The sequence below is a fragment of the Halichoerus grypus genome, chromosome 10 (assembly GCF_964656455.1).
Source record: "Halichoerus grypus chromosome 10, mHalGry1.hap1.1, whole genome shotgun sequence".
Lineage (NCBI taxonomy): Eukaryota > Metazoa > Chordata > Mammalia > Carnivora > Phocidae > Halichoerus > Halichoerus grypus.
This window is the reverse complement of record NC_135721.1, coordinates 18,504,390-18,522,535: the sequence shown is the minus strand read 5'-3', so window position 1 is coordinate 18,522,535 and position 18,146 is coordinate 18,504,390. Positions and strand designations below refer to the sequence as shown.

Below are 18,146 nucleotides of genomic sequence, written 5' to 3'. Positions count from 1 at the left end.
TTCCCCTGCTTAAGCTAATATGCTTCCTCCTTATCTTTAGTGCGCATTCCAAACTTTTAACATGGTTTACGAAACTCTTTGTAGCTCTTCATAGTCTGATTCTCCTTTCCTCCTCTCCTCCCTAACCCCAGAATCTTTACCCATACATTGCCCTAAAACCTTAAAAGAAGCTAACTGTATGAACTATTACTCCAAAGGTCCAGGGGCCTTTGATCCTTTGTACATCCTATTTTTATTTCTTAAAATTTGTCCTTTCTGCCTCCAATCTGTTCAGTTTGTGCTTTGGTAACACTTTCCAGGAAAGCCTTGAGTCTCTAATTGGAGTGTCTCATAGCATTCTGTACTTAAACAGTACTGCTTGTTAATCACACTGAATTATATTAGTTGTATATTTCCTTTTCCCACTCAATACTGTTCAAGTATGAGCTCTATGATAACTGGTTGTTAGGTATCCAGGGCTGAGGGACTTACCATAGGAAGCATTCTTCAATTATTAAATGAATGAACACTAAAAAAAATGTTATGTTTCTATTTTCTTTTTGAATTATCTGTTTATGTCCTTTGCCCAGGAAGCTGTTAGATGCAAACAATGAATCATGGAACACTACATCAAAAACTAATGATGTAATGTATGGTGATTAACATAATAAAATAAAATTAAAAAAAAAACAAAAACAAAATACTTATGAACATAAGCTCTTTATACATTAAGAACTATTCCTATTAATGGCAGATTCTTTGTCTCATTTAGTTGTTTGCCATTTGGTTCAGATTGTAATTTTTGAGTTACAAAAGTGTAGATTTTTATGAGTTAAAAGTACACGAATCTCTTGTTTTTTCTTTATTAGAATTAATTTTGTTCTGTGAAATTAGGATCTGAATCTTCCCTATTTTAAAACAATATTTTATAATTCATCCCCATTCCATTTATTTTTTATGTTTGTTATCTTATATGAAATTCTTTGAACTACAACGACTTGTTTCCTGGGCTGCCTATTATATTCTGATCTATGTTTGTTTTCTTTGGTGTACTCTACATTATATTCTATTATTCTATTCTGTAATATATTTCAATATAAAGTAGAGTACATCCTAACACAGTGGTTCAGCTTAGCAATTACATGGACCTGAATGAGAATTTGAACTCTTTCACCACCCATTTGTACAATCTCATATCTAACTTCTCTGAGTCTTGGTTTCTTCATCTGTTTAATAAGAGGAAGCTTATATTTCATAGAATTGCTGAGAAAATTAAAGCTGTATGAAGTACTTATTACTAAAACAGGTTTAAATGTTCTGAAATTGGAGCTAGCACACTTTACCAAAATTTTCTTGATGTTCTTACTTGATTATTCTTTCAGATGATATTGTGATTAAGTATTAAATTGTCCCTTCCTCAATTTTTAGTTTTTGGATTTTGATGTGAATATTTTAATTTTTTTCTTATTACATTCTAGTTAGTTAGCACTTAGCGTAATACTGGTTTCAGGAGTAGAACTTAGTGATCATCACTTACATAATATACCCAGTGCTTATTATAATAGGTGCCCTCCTTAATTCCCATCACCCATCTAGCCCATCCCCCACCCACCTTGCTCCATCAATCCTGTTTGTTCTCTATAGTTAAGTCTCTTATGGTTAGCTTCCCTCCCCTTTCTTCCCCTTTCCACTTTGTTCATCTGTTTTGTTTCTTAAATTCTACATATAAATGAAACCATATGGTATTTGTCTTTCTCTGACTGACTTCGCTTAGCATAACATACTCTAGCTCCATCCATGTCATTGCAAATGGCAAGATTTCATTATTTTTAATAGCTGAATAGTATTCCATTGTGTATATATATCACGTCTTCTTTCTCCATTCATCACTCAATGGGCATCTGGGCTCTTTCCATAGTTTGGCTATTGTCGATAATGCTGATCTAAACATAGGAGTGCATATATCCCTTTGAATCTGTATTTTTGTATCCTGTGGGTAAATACTCAGTAGTGCAATTGCTGGATCTCAGGGTAGTTCTATTTTTAACTTTTTGAGGAACCTCCTTACTGTTTTCCAGAGTGGCTGCACCAGCTTGCATTCCCACCAGCAGTGTAAGAGAGTTTCCCTTTCTCCCCATCCTCGCCAACATCTGTTGTTTCTGTTTATGTCTGACAGGTGTGAGGTGGTATCTCATCTTGGTTTTGATTTGTATTTCTCTGATGATGAGTGATTTTGAGCATCTTTTCATGTGTCTGTTGGCCTTGATATGAATATTTTAAATGTATGAAATAAAATACCGTAACTATAGTTAAATGGGTTGGGAAGAATTGACATCTTTATATTCAGGCTCATTATGTATATATAGTTTCACACTTTTGCTAAGAATATTTAATATTGTTTGTTTTGTTTTATTTTACTTTTGCATTTGTGAATAGGATCTCCTTTCCTTCCTTACATTGGTTATTGATGGTATTAGGAAATGTTTTGATTTTTCTATTTCTGTCTTTTGAATTGTTACTTTTGGTAGGTTCTGACAGTTATTAGTTGATTCTCTTGGATTTTTTTAGTGCATAATCATATCCTTTACAAGTAACAGTGTTTTCCTTATTTATTTCTATTCCATTTTTTATTTGCTTTGTTCTTATTGCATTGTTTAAAATTTCCTGCGTTATCTGTAGTGATAGTAGATAAACTTGTTTCATTTATCATTTTAATGGTGCTGTAGAATCTTGAGAATGCACGTTGAATTCAGTTTAATATATTTTTCTAAATTTGCTTTCTCTGTTGTAGATCTTTAGATATTATGTATTAGGATATGGGCATTTAGTTTTTATTGGCCGAAAAACCAAATTTTCCTGCTACTGAGGAAGTCCTACATTTTTTTTCTATCTTAAAAATTGTGGTAAAATATACATAAGATTTACCATTTTAACTATTAAAAAGAAAGCCTTACATCTTGGATAATCTTCAGATATACCAACTTCTTTGTTGAAGTGGGATTCTTAACATCGACCTTGGATAATTAATAGTGTCACACTAATGCTTAGGGTCTGAAGCATTTTCCAAGTTAATACATATGATATGATAGGATGAATACCCAGGTATTTTTACATTGTTTTTTCTATACTTTTACATCTTGGTTATTAAAATGATCAGAGAGATCAACATTTTAAAACCATAATTAATGAAAAAAGTGATTCACTGTACTTAAAAATTAAGGATAAGAGAAAGTTCTGTTAATTTGGAGTTACATTTTTAGTGTAAATATTTTACCTAATATTTCATACTGATCTTCAGAATGTATGGTTTTGAAATAATTATCATGTCTTACATGTATTGCAGGTCACCATATCATCAGCCAACCTCTTACAGGCCAAGATTATTGCTGTCTGGAGAACGAGGTTCAGGTCAAACTTCTCACCTTGCTCCAGCACTTTTGCACACTCTAGAAAAATTCTCTGTGCACAGACTAGATCTCCCAGCACTTTATTCAGTTAGTGCCAAAACACCTGAAGAATCATGTGCACAGGTAGGTTTGTACCAAATCAGAGTACTTCCAACTTTCTTACTGTTTATATCTATGTAGTGTTTATAAAGTTTTTTCAAAGAAAAGTAATATAAATATTAACTTTTTGTTGGTTATTCATTAACATTCAAATACTAAGGCCAAGGATCCTTTTGATCTATATCATGTATAAAGGTGAGCTCATAGTTTCCCCCATGATATTTCATTCTTTCCTGAAATTTTAATATCCTTTTTCTTATATTAAAGTTTTATTAAACACTGTAGAAAGGAAGTTTCTTTTGCCTTTTTCTGATCCTCTTTTCAACGCTGTGGTTTCAGAGCCTTTCTAGACTTCTGTCTGTACTTAGAGCCTTACTGAAGAGGAAATGATAACCAATTTGAGATGCCAGGATTTAAAATTAATGTAGAAAAGTGATAGCAATTTAAACATTATATATATTTGTGTTAGTAGTCAAGTGTGTTTGATATTTGATTTTCAACTACTTTTATGTTTGCTGGTTTGTAAAGTGCAAAGTTATAGTGGGGCTGTTTGTATTTCTTGAGGTTTTACTATATAACTATGAATTTATTTCAAGTGTGTCATGATGGAACTAGGGGCTGGGGGAATAAGTTTTTTGAGGGGACCATGTCTTCACCATCTCTGTGTCTCTGACACAGTGCCCAGCTCATAGTAAGTGCTCATTAAATGTTTAAGTAATGTTTCTTATAAATAAATTAGAGGAATGTCACTTTCTACTTTGATATTTTGCCTACTTTTAAAGATTAGGTGACTAGAGTAGTAACACTTATAAGAGCATTGCACATAATTTTTTTTTTTTAGATACATTTTATAAATACTTAATACCTGCACATATAGTACCTAAGTGAAAACCACTCTGTACATTTCTTGTAGCAAGAAATGTGTATTTTTTTAATAGTCCACAGTGTTGATTTCATTTCTCTTTCAATTACAGTTGCTTGGGTATCAACATCCTAGTAACACTTCACTACTTAGAAAGCCCTATTTTTTCCAAAACCCATGGCTTAAATAAAAAGCTATATACTAGTAATTTGTTCCAAGTTTTATACATTTAACTCATCCTGGCTGTGAGTGTTTTCCAATAATGCTGATTTATATATTCATATTTTTCCTTTTTAGTGACACAAAATTACTGCAGTTTATATGCAAGTAAGAGAATTACTCAATACTATTAAAAATAAATCCAGGGGAGAAAGAATGTAAACAGACACTAACTGTGGAAGAAGAAATTGAGTATCAAAAAAGCACTAAATCCAGATAGTTTCATGGGTGAATTCTTTTAATCTTAAAAGATAAGATAATTTTATTTAATTAATTTATTTTTTAAAAAGATTTTATTTATTTATTTGACAGAGACACAGCAAAGGAGGGAATACAAGCAGGGGGAGTGGGAGAGGGAGAAGCAGGCTTCCCACTGAGCAGGGAGCCCAATGTGGGGCTCCATCCTGGGACCCTGGGATCATGACCTGAGCTGAAGGCAGACTCTTAACGACTGAGCCACCCAGGTGCCCAAAAGATAAGATCATTTTAATGCTAAACTAAAATACAGAGAAAACCCTAAGACTAATCTCACTTAGGCAATGGTCATAAAGTAAATACTACAAATGGATTCTAGTAGCACATCAGAAGAGTAATATACCATTATTAAAGCATGCAAAATAGATTCTTTTAGACATTGAGAGATACAAATATTGGAACAGACACATTGAAGTTATAAATATTTGCCTGTGATATGATTATATATTTGGAAAACTTATAGGATCTACTGAAAAATTATTAGGGACAATAAGAGAATTCTGTAGGGTGGACACTTTCAAAGTTAATGTAAAACAGTTTTCTTTTAGGGGCACCTGGGTGGCTCAGTTGTTAAGCGTCTGCCTTCAGCTCAGGTCATGATCTCAGGGTCCTGGGATCGAGCCCTGTATCTGGCTCCCTGCTCTGCGGGAAGCCTGCTTCTCCCTCTCCCACTCGCCCTGCTTATGTTTCCTCTCTCGCTGTGTCTCCCTCGATCAAATAAATAAATAAAATCTTAAAAAAAAAGTTTTCTTTTATACACATAGTAACAAGTTAGAAATATAGTAGAAGTAGTCCCATGTAAAATAGCAACTGTTAACTAAACAATTAACAAATTAAACAGTTAATTTGCAGAGCCTAAAAGAAGAAAACTAAAAATTCAATGAGGACAGTTGAATAAATAAAAAACACACCTTGTTTTTTTAATTACTGTACTACAATTCAAAATATGTACTCAATTTAAATTGCAAATTGATTAAAATATCAGCTACTTTGCTTATTGCTTGTAGCCTTGGAGAAATTGCTTAACTTCTTTGAGCCTTAATTTTCTCAATAATGAAATGGAGATAATGATGCTACATAAGGTGGTTGTAATTATTAAAATAAGCTCATCCAATAGGGATGGCATATAGTACCCAGTAGCTGTTAGCTGTCATCGTATTTATCACTACTCCTATAGCTTCTTTGCACAACTAAGGGCTGGTAAGACTCAAAATTGAAAAGTTGTGAGTTCTTTTTTAAATCAATGTATAAATTAAATGCAGTCTCAAGTATAATGTACCCATAGTTTAAGAGGAAAAGTTAGAAAAGGGCTTTGTGTTTCTTCTAGAAAATAAATATGAGGGGTGCCTGGGTGGCTCAGTTGGTTAAGCATCTTACTCTTGATTTCGGCTCATGTCATGATCTCAGCGTTGTGAGATTGAGCCCCGCATCAGGCTCCGTGCTGAGTGTGGAGCCTGCTTAAGATTCTCTCTCTCCCTCTGCCCCTCTCCACTGCTTGTGCACATGCGCTCGTGCTCTCTAAAAAAAAAAAGAAAGAAAAGTATGAGCATAGCAAGGACAGTTCTAGAGGAAAAAAAATAGGACGAAGGGAGCCCTTCCGGGTTTTTAAAAATGTAACAGAACATAGTAATAAAGAATATGTACCTGTGCAGGGATAGACAAAGTAATAGAAGAGAGATTGAACACTTAGGCCTGTGTAGAAATGAGAATTTAGTATCTGATGATGATTAGCGTATGATGATGGTGAGGATATGATGATGATGGTGATGACATTTGTTGTTAGAGAATAGATGAGTTATTTAATAAGTGGTCTTGGAAAACTGACTCTATGAGGGGAAAAAGATAAAACAAAACTGGATTTCCTACCTTTTTTGTGGTCCTCAAATTCTAGATTGTCAGTGGAACTGTAAAAAGAGAATTCACAAGGTCAGTATATTTATAATCTTGAATATGAGGAAGTAGTTTCTAAACAATAAACACAAGCCAGAAAACATAAAGATATGAACAAATTTGACTTTATAAAATTTAAATTACACATGGCAGAAATAATTATTTTAATAAAATTAATAGACACAACCTGGCGAAAAAGTATATTTGTAACACACATGTCAAGGGTACGTTTCCTAAATATACAAAAATACGTTAAAATCAGAAAGAATGACAATGACAACGTAATGTAAAAATTGGCAAGATAGCATGCCATTTATCGGAAGAAAAAAATAGAAAGCAACCAGTAGAAGTTTGAAAAGATTCTTAGCCTCACTTATAGCTGAAGAAAATGCAAATTAAAGCAACAGGATACTATTTTGAAACAACTGTCTGGTTTGTAAAAATAAAAAGCTTGGGGGTACCTGGGTAGCTCAATTTGTTAAGCATCTGCCTTTGGCTGAAGTCGTGATCTTGGGGTCCTGGGATTGAGCCCCACGTCGGGCACCCTGCTCAGTGGGGAGCCTGCTTCTCCCTCTCCCTCTGCAACTCCCCCTGCTTGTGTGCTTTCTCTCTCAAATAAATAAATAAATAAAATCTTTAAAAAATAAAAAAAATGAAAAGATAGAAGATGCCTGGTGATTTTGGAGTGTAGATTGGCGCTATTTTTTTAAATTTTAAGTACATATACCTTTTGGCCCAGGAATTTTACATTAAAGAATTTTTCCTAAAGATGTTTTAGCTGTAAATAGTCACTGCTGGATGTATAAGGACATTTATCACAGCATCGTATAGCATTGCCAAACTAAATAAGACCAACAAACTAAATGTCCTTTGATGGTGGGTGGGCTATGATAAATTATGGTATATCCTTATGTACTATGAAACTATTAACAAGAACGCGGTAAATTTACATAGGAGATATATATGAAAGGAGATATTTATGAAAAAAGCAAGTTGTAAATCAATCCATCAAAATATGATCTTTCTGTAAAAAAAACCTTCAAAAATTTATACTTATATATAAATAGAAATTTTGTCCAAGAATACCCTAAAAAACTTAATAATCATTGCTTTGCCTTGGGGGAAGGAATATGGAGAATTGGGGAATGAATATAACTTTGTCATTTTAGTTTACACTCTGCTGTACAGGTTGGATTTTTTTTTGATATGTATTTTTGACAGTATCAGGCAAACTAAAGATAAAATAACTTTGAAAGAGGATCATTTTCAGAGTCAGAGGGTATTCTGTCTATAATTCTTTATGGCTAATATGTGTATGTACATGTTCATAAATTATTACTGACTTATATTAGGTGAGGAAATACTTAGGAAGCATTGTAGTGAACTATATGTTGGTGTTGCTGGGATTCTAGGACTTTTCTTGCATTCTAATGGGCATCATTGGGCTAAATTAGAATTCTAACTGTATACTCTACGTCTCTTTCTCATTTCTTGTCTTTTACTACTTTTTGTTGTGTTCTTGGGGAGGATGGAGAGAGGTGTCCTTTGGTAGTGGAAAAGAACAAAAACCTAGTATTTATTGTTCTGGTTGTATTACACTGTATTTAGTACGTCAAGACATCTCATCTTTGCTTTTGCCTACAAGGTCCTGGTTTAGAAGTAGAGCTTAGTTTTGAGTGACCACACCTGGGTATCCAGACTGCCCAGGGACGGAGTAGAATTTTGTAGATATGGTAGCCAGAGCTCAGACTTCTTCTGAACATTGGCCAGAGACTAGATAAACTGTCCTGGTTAATCCCTGATTATTTGTATCTTACGTACATATTTAAAGTTATTTTAAATTTGTAAATATATTACTGTCTCTTCTAAAAAATTATCCAAAAGGAGACTATTACATTATAAAACTGAGGAATTTTTTTTTCTTAATTTGTGGAGCTATTAGTGGGTAGAAGAAGGTATAAGAGAGCATATTAGGAGTAAAATGCTGGAAAAATTCTCATCCTTTGTCCTCTATTCCCTTTCTTCCCTTTTGCCTTACTTTCTTGAGAGCTAGTCTTCCTGTAGGCAGGATTCTCTCTAAACAGATGTGGCTCAGTCTGTGGCACATTCTTCTTTTGTGTTTTTCTCTTTTCCCAGCCTCTAAGATACCTGATATAAATTAAATGGGGTTATTTAATAATGTGACACAAACATGAAAGGTAATCTTAAAGGAAAGAAGTCTTGAATCACCTTTAAAGGGCTGTATTTATATATGTGATAAAATGGAAAATGGGAAGAGCCCCGTTTATATTTCTTTATACATGTTTAATTCTATGTCTGTTCTTTAAAACCTATCCACACATAAGTATGTATATGAAAATCTTCCTTTTCTCCTTCATACTGCCTCAGCTGATGATGAATATTACAAATTGTGTGAAAACAGTAGAGGAATTCGTGTCTACTATAGGGTTTTCTCTATTAAGATTTAGTCAATATAAGAGTTGTCTGGGGGTGCTTACTAAAATTTCTGATTCCCTGGCTCTACTCCCAGGGTTTCTGATTCCTTAAATTTGGGGTGAGCCCTGGGAATCTTCACTTTAAACCTGCATCTGGGTGTTACTGTTCTAGGTCTTGAGTAGATCACACTTGAGATACAGTACTTTGGCCAATCACTGGACACTAGGTATTTATTACTGAAAACAATTGCCAGAGTTCATAAAGTGGTTGTGTGTGTGTGTGTGTGTGTGTGTGTGTGTTTGTGTGTTTGTGTGTGTCCCTGTATCTATCTACCTACCCACCTGAGTGTTTTATAGTCTTCCAAAGGTTCTGGAAGGAAAATAGAAAACTGGGGTAGCCTGGAAGATTTATGATTGTTCGATTAAGTTCACAAGTAATTATTGAGCCCTACAATAAGGTTGGAGGTGTTAGTAGCTGTACTAAAAGACTTACTGTATTAACACTCTAAAAAAACCAACAGCTATGATTCCCCTTTTCTGACACCTTCAAATGTATTTTTTTTGCCTTTTGTATTATTTCTGCTGTTGATTTAGGAAAACCAGGATTGATGAGCATATCGTATCTTATCTTTTTTGTTAATTCAGAAGTATGATTGAATTGATAAATTTATATATTCTCTGTCACAGGGCTTGGAGTTTGGACACTATATGGTGTTACAAATAGTTTCAAATGGTCAATAAGGGTCTTTTTTTGGTGAAAATTTGAGTATATTTCTTTTCCCAGAAAGAAATTGTATTTGGAAATGTTCAGGGGAAATCCTTTTTGGTTAAATAGCATGAAGGAATTAAAATATTTACCTATGTGTATTCTTTGGATGCTCTTGTGTTTGTATATAAGGATTTCTGGATTTCTCCATAGCAGTCTGTGTATACTTTGGATACTCTTGTGTTTGTGCACATGGATTTCTGTGTTTTACCATAGCAACAACTTTTTTTCCTTGACTTGTAAACAAATTAAATTATCCTGGTCCAGAGTTTATCACATTTACTGAAATTCTTGAAATTCTTAGGCAATGAAAATAACAGAAAAGAAATTTGGGTGATTTAATTTTCATAAAATGTTGCTTTATATTACAGTCATATAGAAACTCTAGTATAGTTATATTTTATAACAGGCTGATTTTGTATGCTTGTAAAGAAATTGAGCACTTTATTTCTTGAATCTTGACCCTAGACAGTGCCTCCTTTTCACAGAGATGCTTGATAAATCCTAGGTAAATAGAATATAAGTGGAGTAAAGTGATAGATATGATATGAAGTTATTAGTAATGCAGATATATTATTTGTTATAATACTTTGTGATAGCATGGTATAAGGAATTAAACTTTTTTAATAGTGCTTTTTATTATAAAAATCAAGAATATTTTAACCCCCAAGATTTTTCTTTTACCTATGTTTTATAAATTTTAGCACAAGAGCAAGACAAATTCTGGAAGTTTATTGATGACAAAAAGTTGTTTCCCTCTTTCTTATGTAGCCCCTTTTAGGAAAGTGAAAGCTGTACTAGTTTGGAGCTGTCTGCTTCATTCGCTTTTGTATTTAAAATTGCTCTAGTTTCCAGTTTCCAAAGAAGATGGCTTGTTATGGGCTGTATGGTCTTAATTTTTAAAACACAGTAAATTTTCATGCACTACACTTTAATTTGTTGGCTAAAATACTGACTTTACAGTTTAGCTATTGAGATGATAAGAACTCTTATAAATATAGGTGCAGTTTATGTAATTAGTGCTTCTTTATATGGATACCTTTAACTTCAATGACCTGATTTTTCTCTTTAATATCTTAATATTCAGAAGAAGTAGTTTGTGATTTTTTTTTTTAATAAAGAAATTTTTTAAAAAAAGTTACATAAGGGACCATGATGTCTGGGGCAAGAAGAGGCCAGAAGGAAATAGAATATATTGTTTAAAGAATCAAAATGAACAGTTCACATACACTGGTGTTTGTTCATTTTATTTGTGCAAGAGTGCTGGTCATGTCAGAGGTATTTTGGAACGGTTGGTTCAGTAATTTGGCCTACTGTCTTTTTTTCTCTATAACAGTTTTTCTGTTTTCTACTACACCTTGCACATCCACCAATCCAAGACACCCTCTAGGTGAGTATTTTTCTAGTTATCAAATGGCATCACTTGTTCCCAAGACAGTTGCCGCTTCACTAAAACTAGACTTTATTTTTCTACTCTGAATCTGGTTAATTGATTTCACAGAGTGTATCTTATTCCACAACTTTAAAAGTTACCAGCAAACTGCTGAAGAGCTGTTTTTCCATTATGGAAAAATCACAATAGGATTAAACTTTTTTTCTGAAATTTTAAATACCGTTTTTAGACTATTCTTTTTGAATTTTCATTACAAACCTGGAGAATTAGAACAGGTTGGCTATATATTTAAAGAAAATATGAAAGTTTAAATATCATGAGATCACATGGGGTAAGGAATTAAAAATAACACTTGTTTTATTAGTGCTTTTAAAGTTTTCTAGAAATTAAAGATGTTTTTGTTGTAAAGGTTTAGGAGAGAAATTTTGAAAATAGCCCCTGGGTATTGAAACTGCATGTAGTTAGATTAATTATAAAATCAGGTAATTATACATTCATGGACCAGAAAGCCTAACCCTTTTTATTTTTCTGTATTTGTCTTAGGCTTTTTTCTTTCTGATTTTTTTCCCTCCTTTAGCTTTTAAAATATAATTTTTAAAAGTTCTACTGATAAAGGTATTTTCCTAAAGTCTTTAGAAATAAGTTCAATAGGATATCATGTTCACTTTGTTAATTTGGGGAGAATTGGATGAAAAGAGGAAAGAAATAGAAAAAAAAACCCCTCAACTCTTGTAGAGTTGGTGATGCTTTTGTTTCTAGTTCAGCCTTGCAAATGAGTTTAAAATACCTGTAGTACTGCATTATTTAACTTCTGGCTCTGTAGAGTTTTTATTTATCACTTAACCTTCTGTTGCTTTGCCCTTACTCTTTGGTACTGATTAGCAGCTAGATGTTCTCAACCCATACTTCTGGAAAATCTAACTTACAAGTATTAGAACGAAAGGCTACATTTTATGTTTTTTAAAGGCATGTTTTCTCATTTCTCCTTGGGCATGTGGTAACTTGCATGGCTGAATTAGGTGGTTAGTTTTGTCAGGTTTCTCAGTAAGCTGTATAGCTCATTAGTCTTTTTCATGTAATCACACTTTTTTCCCTGCTGACTCTCCCTAGTTTTACCAGCACAGAATGGGAATTGGAAAGACAAAAGGCATTGGTCACTGTCTTCCACATACCATCCCTGATTTGGGTGGCATGTAACAATTTTTTGGGGGGGGGGATTAAATGCCTCACTTGCCTTTGTGCTCCTGTGTGGTTCCTTCCTTTTGCCAATATTTATGCTTGTTTTTCTCTTATGAATCTTCTGCAAGAACTTTGGAAAACAATAATCCTTGGATTTTCAAGATCCAGGATAAGAGGGTGCGTGTTTGCAGAAAAGGTCAAAATTTGAGAGTCCTGGAGTTGTACTGTACAACTGTTCTGGATTGGTGGATATGCAAATATTAAAGGAAGGGAAGGAGCAAATATTACTTTTGATGTGAGTGATCATAACATCTACATTTCCAATTTGGGGGAGAATTTTTATTTCAGCATCTTCCATCTGGTTTATTAAATTGGCAACACATTTTATTTTACACAGAATGTTTAAGCTTTATAAAATGTAGCATTTGAAAAATTCATGCAAGTGGTAGGCTTACTCATTAAAGAAAAATAATCATTGTGATTCTTAGGAACGTTTCTGATAATCCTAATGGCTTGGAATATTAGATCAAAAAATATTATATCATTATTTCTCTATCTTGCACATTACACAGGTTAATTGAAACATGTTTAAAATAAGGGAAAGTAGTAGACAATTTTAGAAATAGAATTCTGAAATTGAAGAAAGATTTTTACATTTATTCTTTCACTTGTTAAAAGTATTGAAGAGATGCCATATTAACCCACGAGAATTTGTTGATGGGCTATTGAGCTGTTGTTGACATATATGTAAAGGGCAGTAGTTCTGCTTGGCAGCTTACTAATAGCCAACCTGGTCCTTATTGGCGTTATGTTGGCAGAGTGCGACTGAAACTATGGTTAGGACTCTTTTTAACACTTGAGGAAACTTTAGTTTGTATTTTCTGACAATGGGAGTGTCTCAGAGCTTTTTGCTCATTTATTTATTGCTCTTTATTGATGTGAGGGTATTTTGTGACTACTTTATGGAGGATTGAATTAAGGTAATAGGAGTTAAACAAGTGGTTCAGCAGGTAGTTCATTAATTTTAAACTGTAGGGTGGTACATTGTGGTAAAAAGGTTTATTTAATTCATATATTTAGTGATTTTAGGGAATGTGCACAAACATGGAAACTATGTCTTCCTTCTCTTCTTTGTGCTTACTGATACCATTCTGACACGGGTGACATATAGGTGCATGTTTATCTCTTTATTTGCAGCATATTTTATAGTGGTATTTTGCTTTATTATCTTTACTTGGTAGATAAGTGGAGCGATTTGATACCTTTATACTATTAAATACTGAATAGGAATAACAAAATGGCAAAAACCCCCACACCCCTTCTTTTTTTAGGTGGGGCAAGGGTAGATGGAAGCTATTATGTGAGACTTGTATATTACATCTTGAACAGCTTAAATATTTGAGCTGAGAATAATTACAGTAACACGCCTGACACATTTCATGTATTTGGGGGTTACTGAGTAAAATTTAGAATAAGATCAATTTTAATTTTTAATGCCAGTTCTTTCCTTAATTAGATTTTTCGTGAAGCTCGAAGAACAGTACCTAGTATTGTTTATATGCCTCACATTGGTGATTGGTGGGAAGCTGTCAGTGAAACTGTGAGAGCAACTTTTCTGACATTGCTACAAGATATACCATCATTTTCACCTATATTTTTATTGTCTACCTCTGAAACCATGTACAGTGAACTGCCTGAAGAGGTAAGAAGTGATTAAATATTTACCTTATTGTTTTGAAATAGTTGATCTTGTAACTTGGACACATTCTAATTTATTTAATAAATTTAACTTCTTTAACAAAATAAATACTGTTTAGATTCATGCTTTGGTTATATCACTTATTAGCCCTGTGACTTAAGAAAGTTAGTTAATGATTTAAGTTTCAAGTTTTTTTTGGGTGTACTAATGATATATTTATCACTGTTACTGTGAAGATTGAGATAATTCATGTTTAGACCAGAGCCCAACATATGTATGGTACGTACTATAAAGGCCTAAGCTGTATCACAGTTAGTTCCATTACAGTTAGCCTTCTTGTTCTTACTGTCTGGTAGATTATTTGGTGGGATTGGACCTTTCAGTTCTTTCCTTGGTATCATTATTGTTAATTTGACTGTTATTACTGCTGTGCATATTTTGCAAATCTGATATTTAGTTTTTGAGTTCAAAGCCAACTCATATTTAACATATTAGGATCAAAGGTAAAATCACATTTGTTTCAGAAAAAAATAGTAGTCAACTCATGTGAATGAAATTGATTTTTACAAAATGTGTGTTTTTAACACCCTAAGCTTACTAGGTCTTGAAATGATCACCTTTAGAAATGCTTAGCAGTATTTTGCCCAGGTGACACAGTTTATATAAAAGATTTTGCATGTTTTAAAAGCTATAATGTAAACCTTGATTATATAGAATTTTATGATTAAGATACCTGTTTACTGAGATCTTTTGTTCTGTTTCGTACTTGTTAGCTATCTTGCTAAAATCAGTACACTTACTGATTTTGTAAATACATCTATTAAGTGTAGAATAATTCATTTTTGGTTATTCAGAATCTGATATTCTTAATTAAGACCATTAATCACAATGTTTTTTGTTTTTTTTATCATTGGGGCTAATAAAGTTTAGTAGAATGCTATATGTAGTAAGAGTCAGAAAAACCAAGTTGTACTGACTTACTAGTCTTTTGATTTTGGATAAACTTTTGAACCTAGAATAGCCTCAGTTACCTCATCTGTAAAATGTGGATAGTAACAGTCAGGCTTCTCGGTGTGAGATAATAGATGTGAATTTATGTTGGAAACCACAGAGCTATAAAATATTTGGTATTATGAAGTAGGAATGTACTTGAAATTGATTTAAATGGATTGAACCTGGACATAACCTAGAAGCCACTTTTAAAAATTAGATCCTCACTGTCAAGTAGTTTTATTATAATTTTAGATAAAGAAAATTCGGGATAATTGAGGGTTCTCCTTAGGAATATATAATTACCTGATGTTTTCCTTATATTGTCTGAAAAATTTGTAAATAAAAGTCTTGTGAACCCATTTTCTTAACACAGCAGCATTGCCTACTCCTGTTGTCGGTTCACATACGTGATTTTACTTTTGGTTTAGTTTTTTTTTTTTTTTTAAAGTGAGCCCCACGCCCAGAGTGGAGCCCAACACACGGCTTGAACTTGCACAACCCTGGAATCAAGACCTGAGCTGAAATCAAGAGTCAGATGCTTAACTGACTGAGCCACGCAGGCTTCCCTGTTGGTTTAGTTTTTAAAGCTAACATTATATCATACAAATTTTCAGTGTTGCTATATTGTTGTTATAGTTTTTAATGGATTCAACTTATTCATTATTTGTTTATCAGTACCCTTAATTAGTAGCTAAAATATTAGAGAGTTGCTAGCTGAAATTTCAGCTCTTTTTTTCCCCTTTGTTTTCTCTGTTCTTTACACTAATTATAAACCAAGTAGCTAGCAAAACTATCATGGATATTCACATTTGTGGGGAGAAGAGTATGAGAATTCTTAGATTACTCATTACATAACATGTTTTATACTTACTGTTCTTCAGAAATCCTTCCCTGCCCCTAACCTTTCATTTAAATTTAGAATGCTTGCTTTGTTTAGGTCACAAACTGAGATAGTAGTGAATAATAGCACATATTGATAAATATTTGGTGAATAAATGAAAAGCATAGAGAGTTGCAGATTAAGTAACTGTAGGTTAGCAAAGTACCTGATCTGTAGAAGAGATGAAGTAGACACTGGGTGGCAAAAAACCCAAGTGATTCTAAAAGAAGGAAACGGCCAGTTACTAGAGTGAGTGCCTTTAAGAAAATACAGTGGAAAAAAAAAAAAAGAAAATATAGTGGGACAGTGCAGAGGATCATAGGACAAGGGAGGGAAAACTGAATGGGAAAGTCATTAGAGACGGAGAAAAACCATGAGAGACTCTTAACTATAGGAAACAAACGGAGGTTTGCTGGAGGGGAGGTTAGTGGGGGGATGGGGTAATTGGGTGATGGTCATTAAGGCGGGCACGTGATGTGATGAGCACTGGGTGTTATATGCAACTGATGAATTATTAAACTCTACATCTGAAACTAATGATGTACTATATGTTGGTTAATTGAATTTAAATAAAAAATACAGTGGATAATTTAAAAGTAAAACAGATTTTAACCTGTCAAATAGGCAGATATAAAAAAACGGTTGAATAAACCTCTCCAGGGCAGTCCAAGTAATAGATTTAAATATGTACACACATTATGGCTCAGCAATACCATTTATGGGTAATTATCTGAAGAGTTTTTCATGGACTAACACAAAGATACAGTGCAGACCACACAAAAAATACAAGAGTATTTATCATAGCCTTTCTTCATAGATTGGAAACTATCTAAATGTCATATTGTAGGGGATTAGCTAAGTTACAGATTTCTTTCATGAAACACAATGAAACCTTTAAAATATTGATGTGGGGCGCCTGGGTGGCTCAGTCGTTAAGTGTCTGCCTTCGGCTCAGGTCATGATCCCAGGGTTCTGGGATTGAACCCCACATTGGGCTCTCTGCTCAGCGGGAAGCCTGCTTCTCCCTCTCCCGCTCCCCCAGCTTGTGTTCCCTCTCTCGCTGTGCCTCTGTCTGTCAAATAAATAAATAAAATTTTAAAATAAAATAAAATAAAATATTGATGTAAAAAATAGTGTTGTGGGGTCCTGGCTCAGTTGGTAGAGCATGTGACTCTTGATCACAAGGTTGTGAGTTTGAACCCCATGTTGGGTGTAGAGATTACTTAAAAATAAAATCTTAAAAAAAAAAAAAAGTCATGAAAAGATGTTGTGAATACATTGTTAAAAAATACAGGTAATCATTATGTATAGTATTATCCAAGTTTATATAGAAATAACTATATAGTAGTTGTATAGTTTTATATATTTAAATAAAACTATTTACATAAATATAACTGTTAACAGAAGTGTTAATAGTAATTATTTCTGAGTATTAAGATTATAATAATTTTAATTTCTTATCTGTATTTTCTGAATCTTGTGTACTAAATGCTACTATTCTCAGAAAATAAACTCATTCAGAGATGAAAAGGAAAGGTTCTCCACGCAACTTTTAAAATAGAACAAAACCAAAAAAGAATTAGTTACCATGGGGGTAATGTTTTGTTTGTTTGTTTTTTAAGATTTTATTTATTTATTTGACAGAGAGACAATGAGAGCAGGAACACAAGCAGAGGGAATGGGAGAGGAAGAAGCAGGCTTCCCGCGGAGCAGGGAGCCCAATGAGGGGCTCCATCCCAGAACCCTGGGATCATGCCCTGAGCTGAAGGCAGACGCTAATGACTGAGCCACCCAGGATCCCCTGTTTGTTTGTTTTTAAGATTTATTTATTTATTTTAGAGAGCATATGCAAGCAGGTGTGAGGGGTGGGGAGGGGCAGAGGGAGAGGGAGAGAGAACCGCAAGCGGACTCCCTGCTGAGCACAGAGCTAGTCATGGAGCTCCATCCCATGTCCCTGAGATCATGACCTGAGCTGAAATCAAGAGTCGGACGCTTAACCAGCTGAGCCACCCAGGCGCCCCCTCAGGGTGGGGGTAATGTTTTATTAGGAATATAAAACTACTTTCTTTCTGTGGGACAGAGTAATAATT

General features: G+C 33.7%; 1 protein-coding gene across 3 annotated transcripts in view; it reads left to right on the top strand.

The window, feature by feature from the left end:
- Positions 1–18,146, top strand: part of ATAD2B (ATPase family AAA domain containing 2B) — a 157,156-nt gene that overhangs the window by 92,162 nt on the left and 46,848 nt on the right. For all 3 annotated transcript variants that reach the window (XR_013441620.1, XM_078056034.1, XM_078056033.1), the window contains exons 18-19: positions 3,323–3,509; positions 14,001–14,186. Coding sequence is in view for 2 of the 3 variants with exons in the window: in XM_078056034.1 (XP_077912160.1) it covers positions 3,323–3,509; positions 14,001–14,186 (373 nt within the window). In the remaining variant the exon portion in view is untranslated. The remainder of the gene's footprint in view (positions 1–3,322; positions 3,510–14,000; positions 14,187–18,146) is intronic.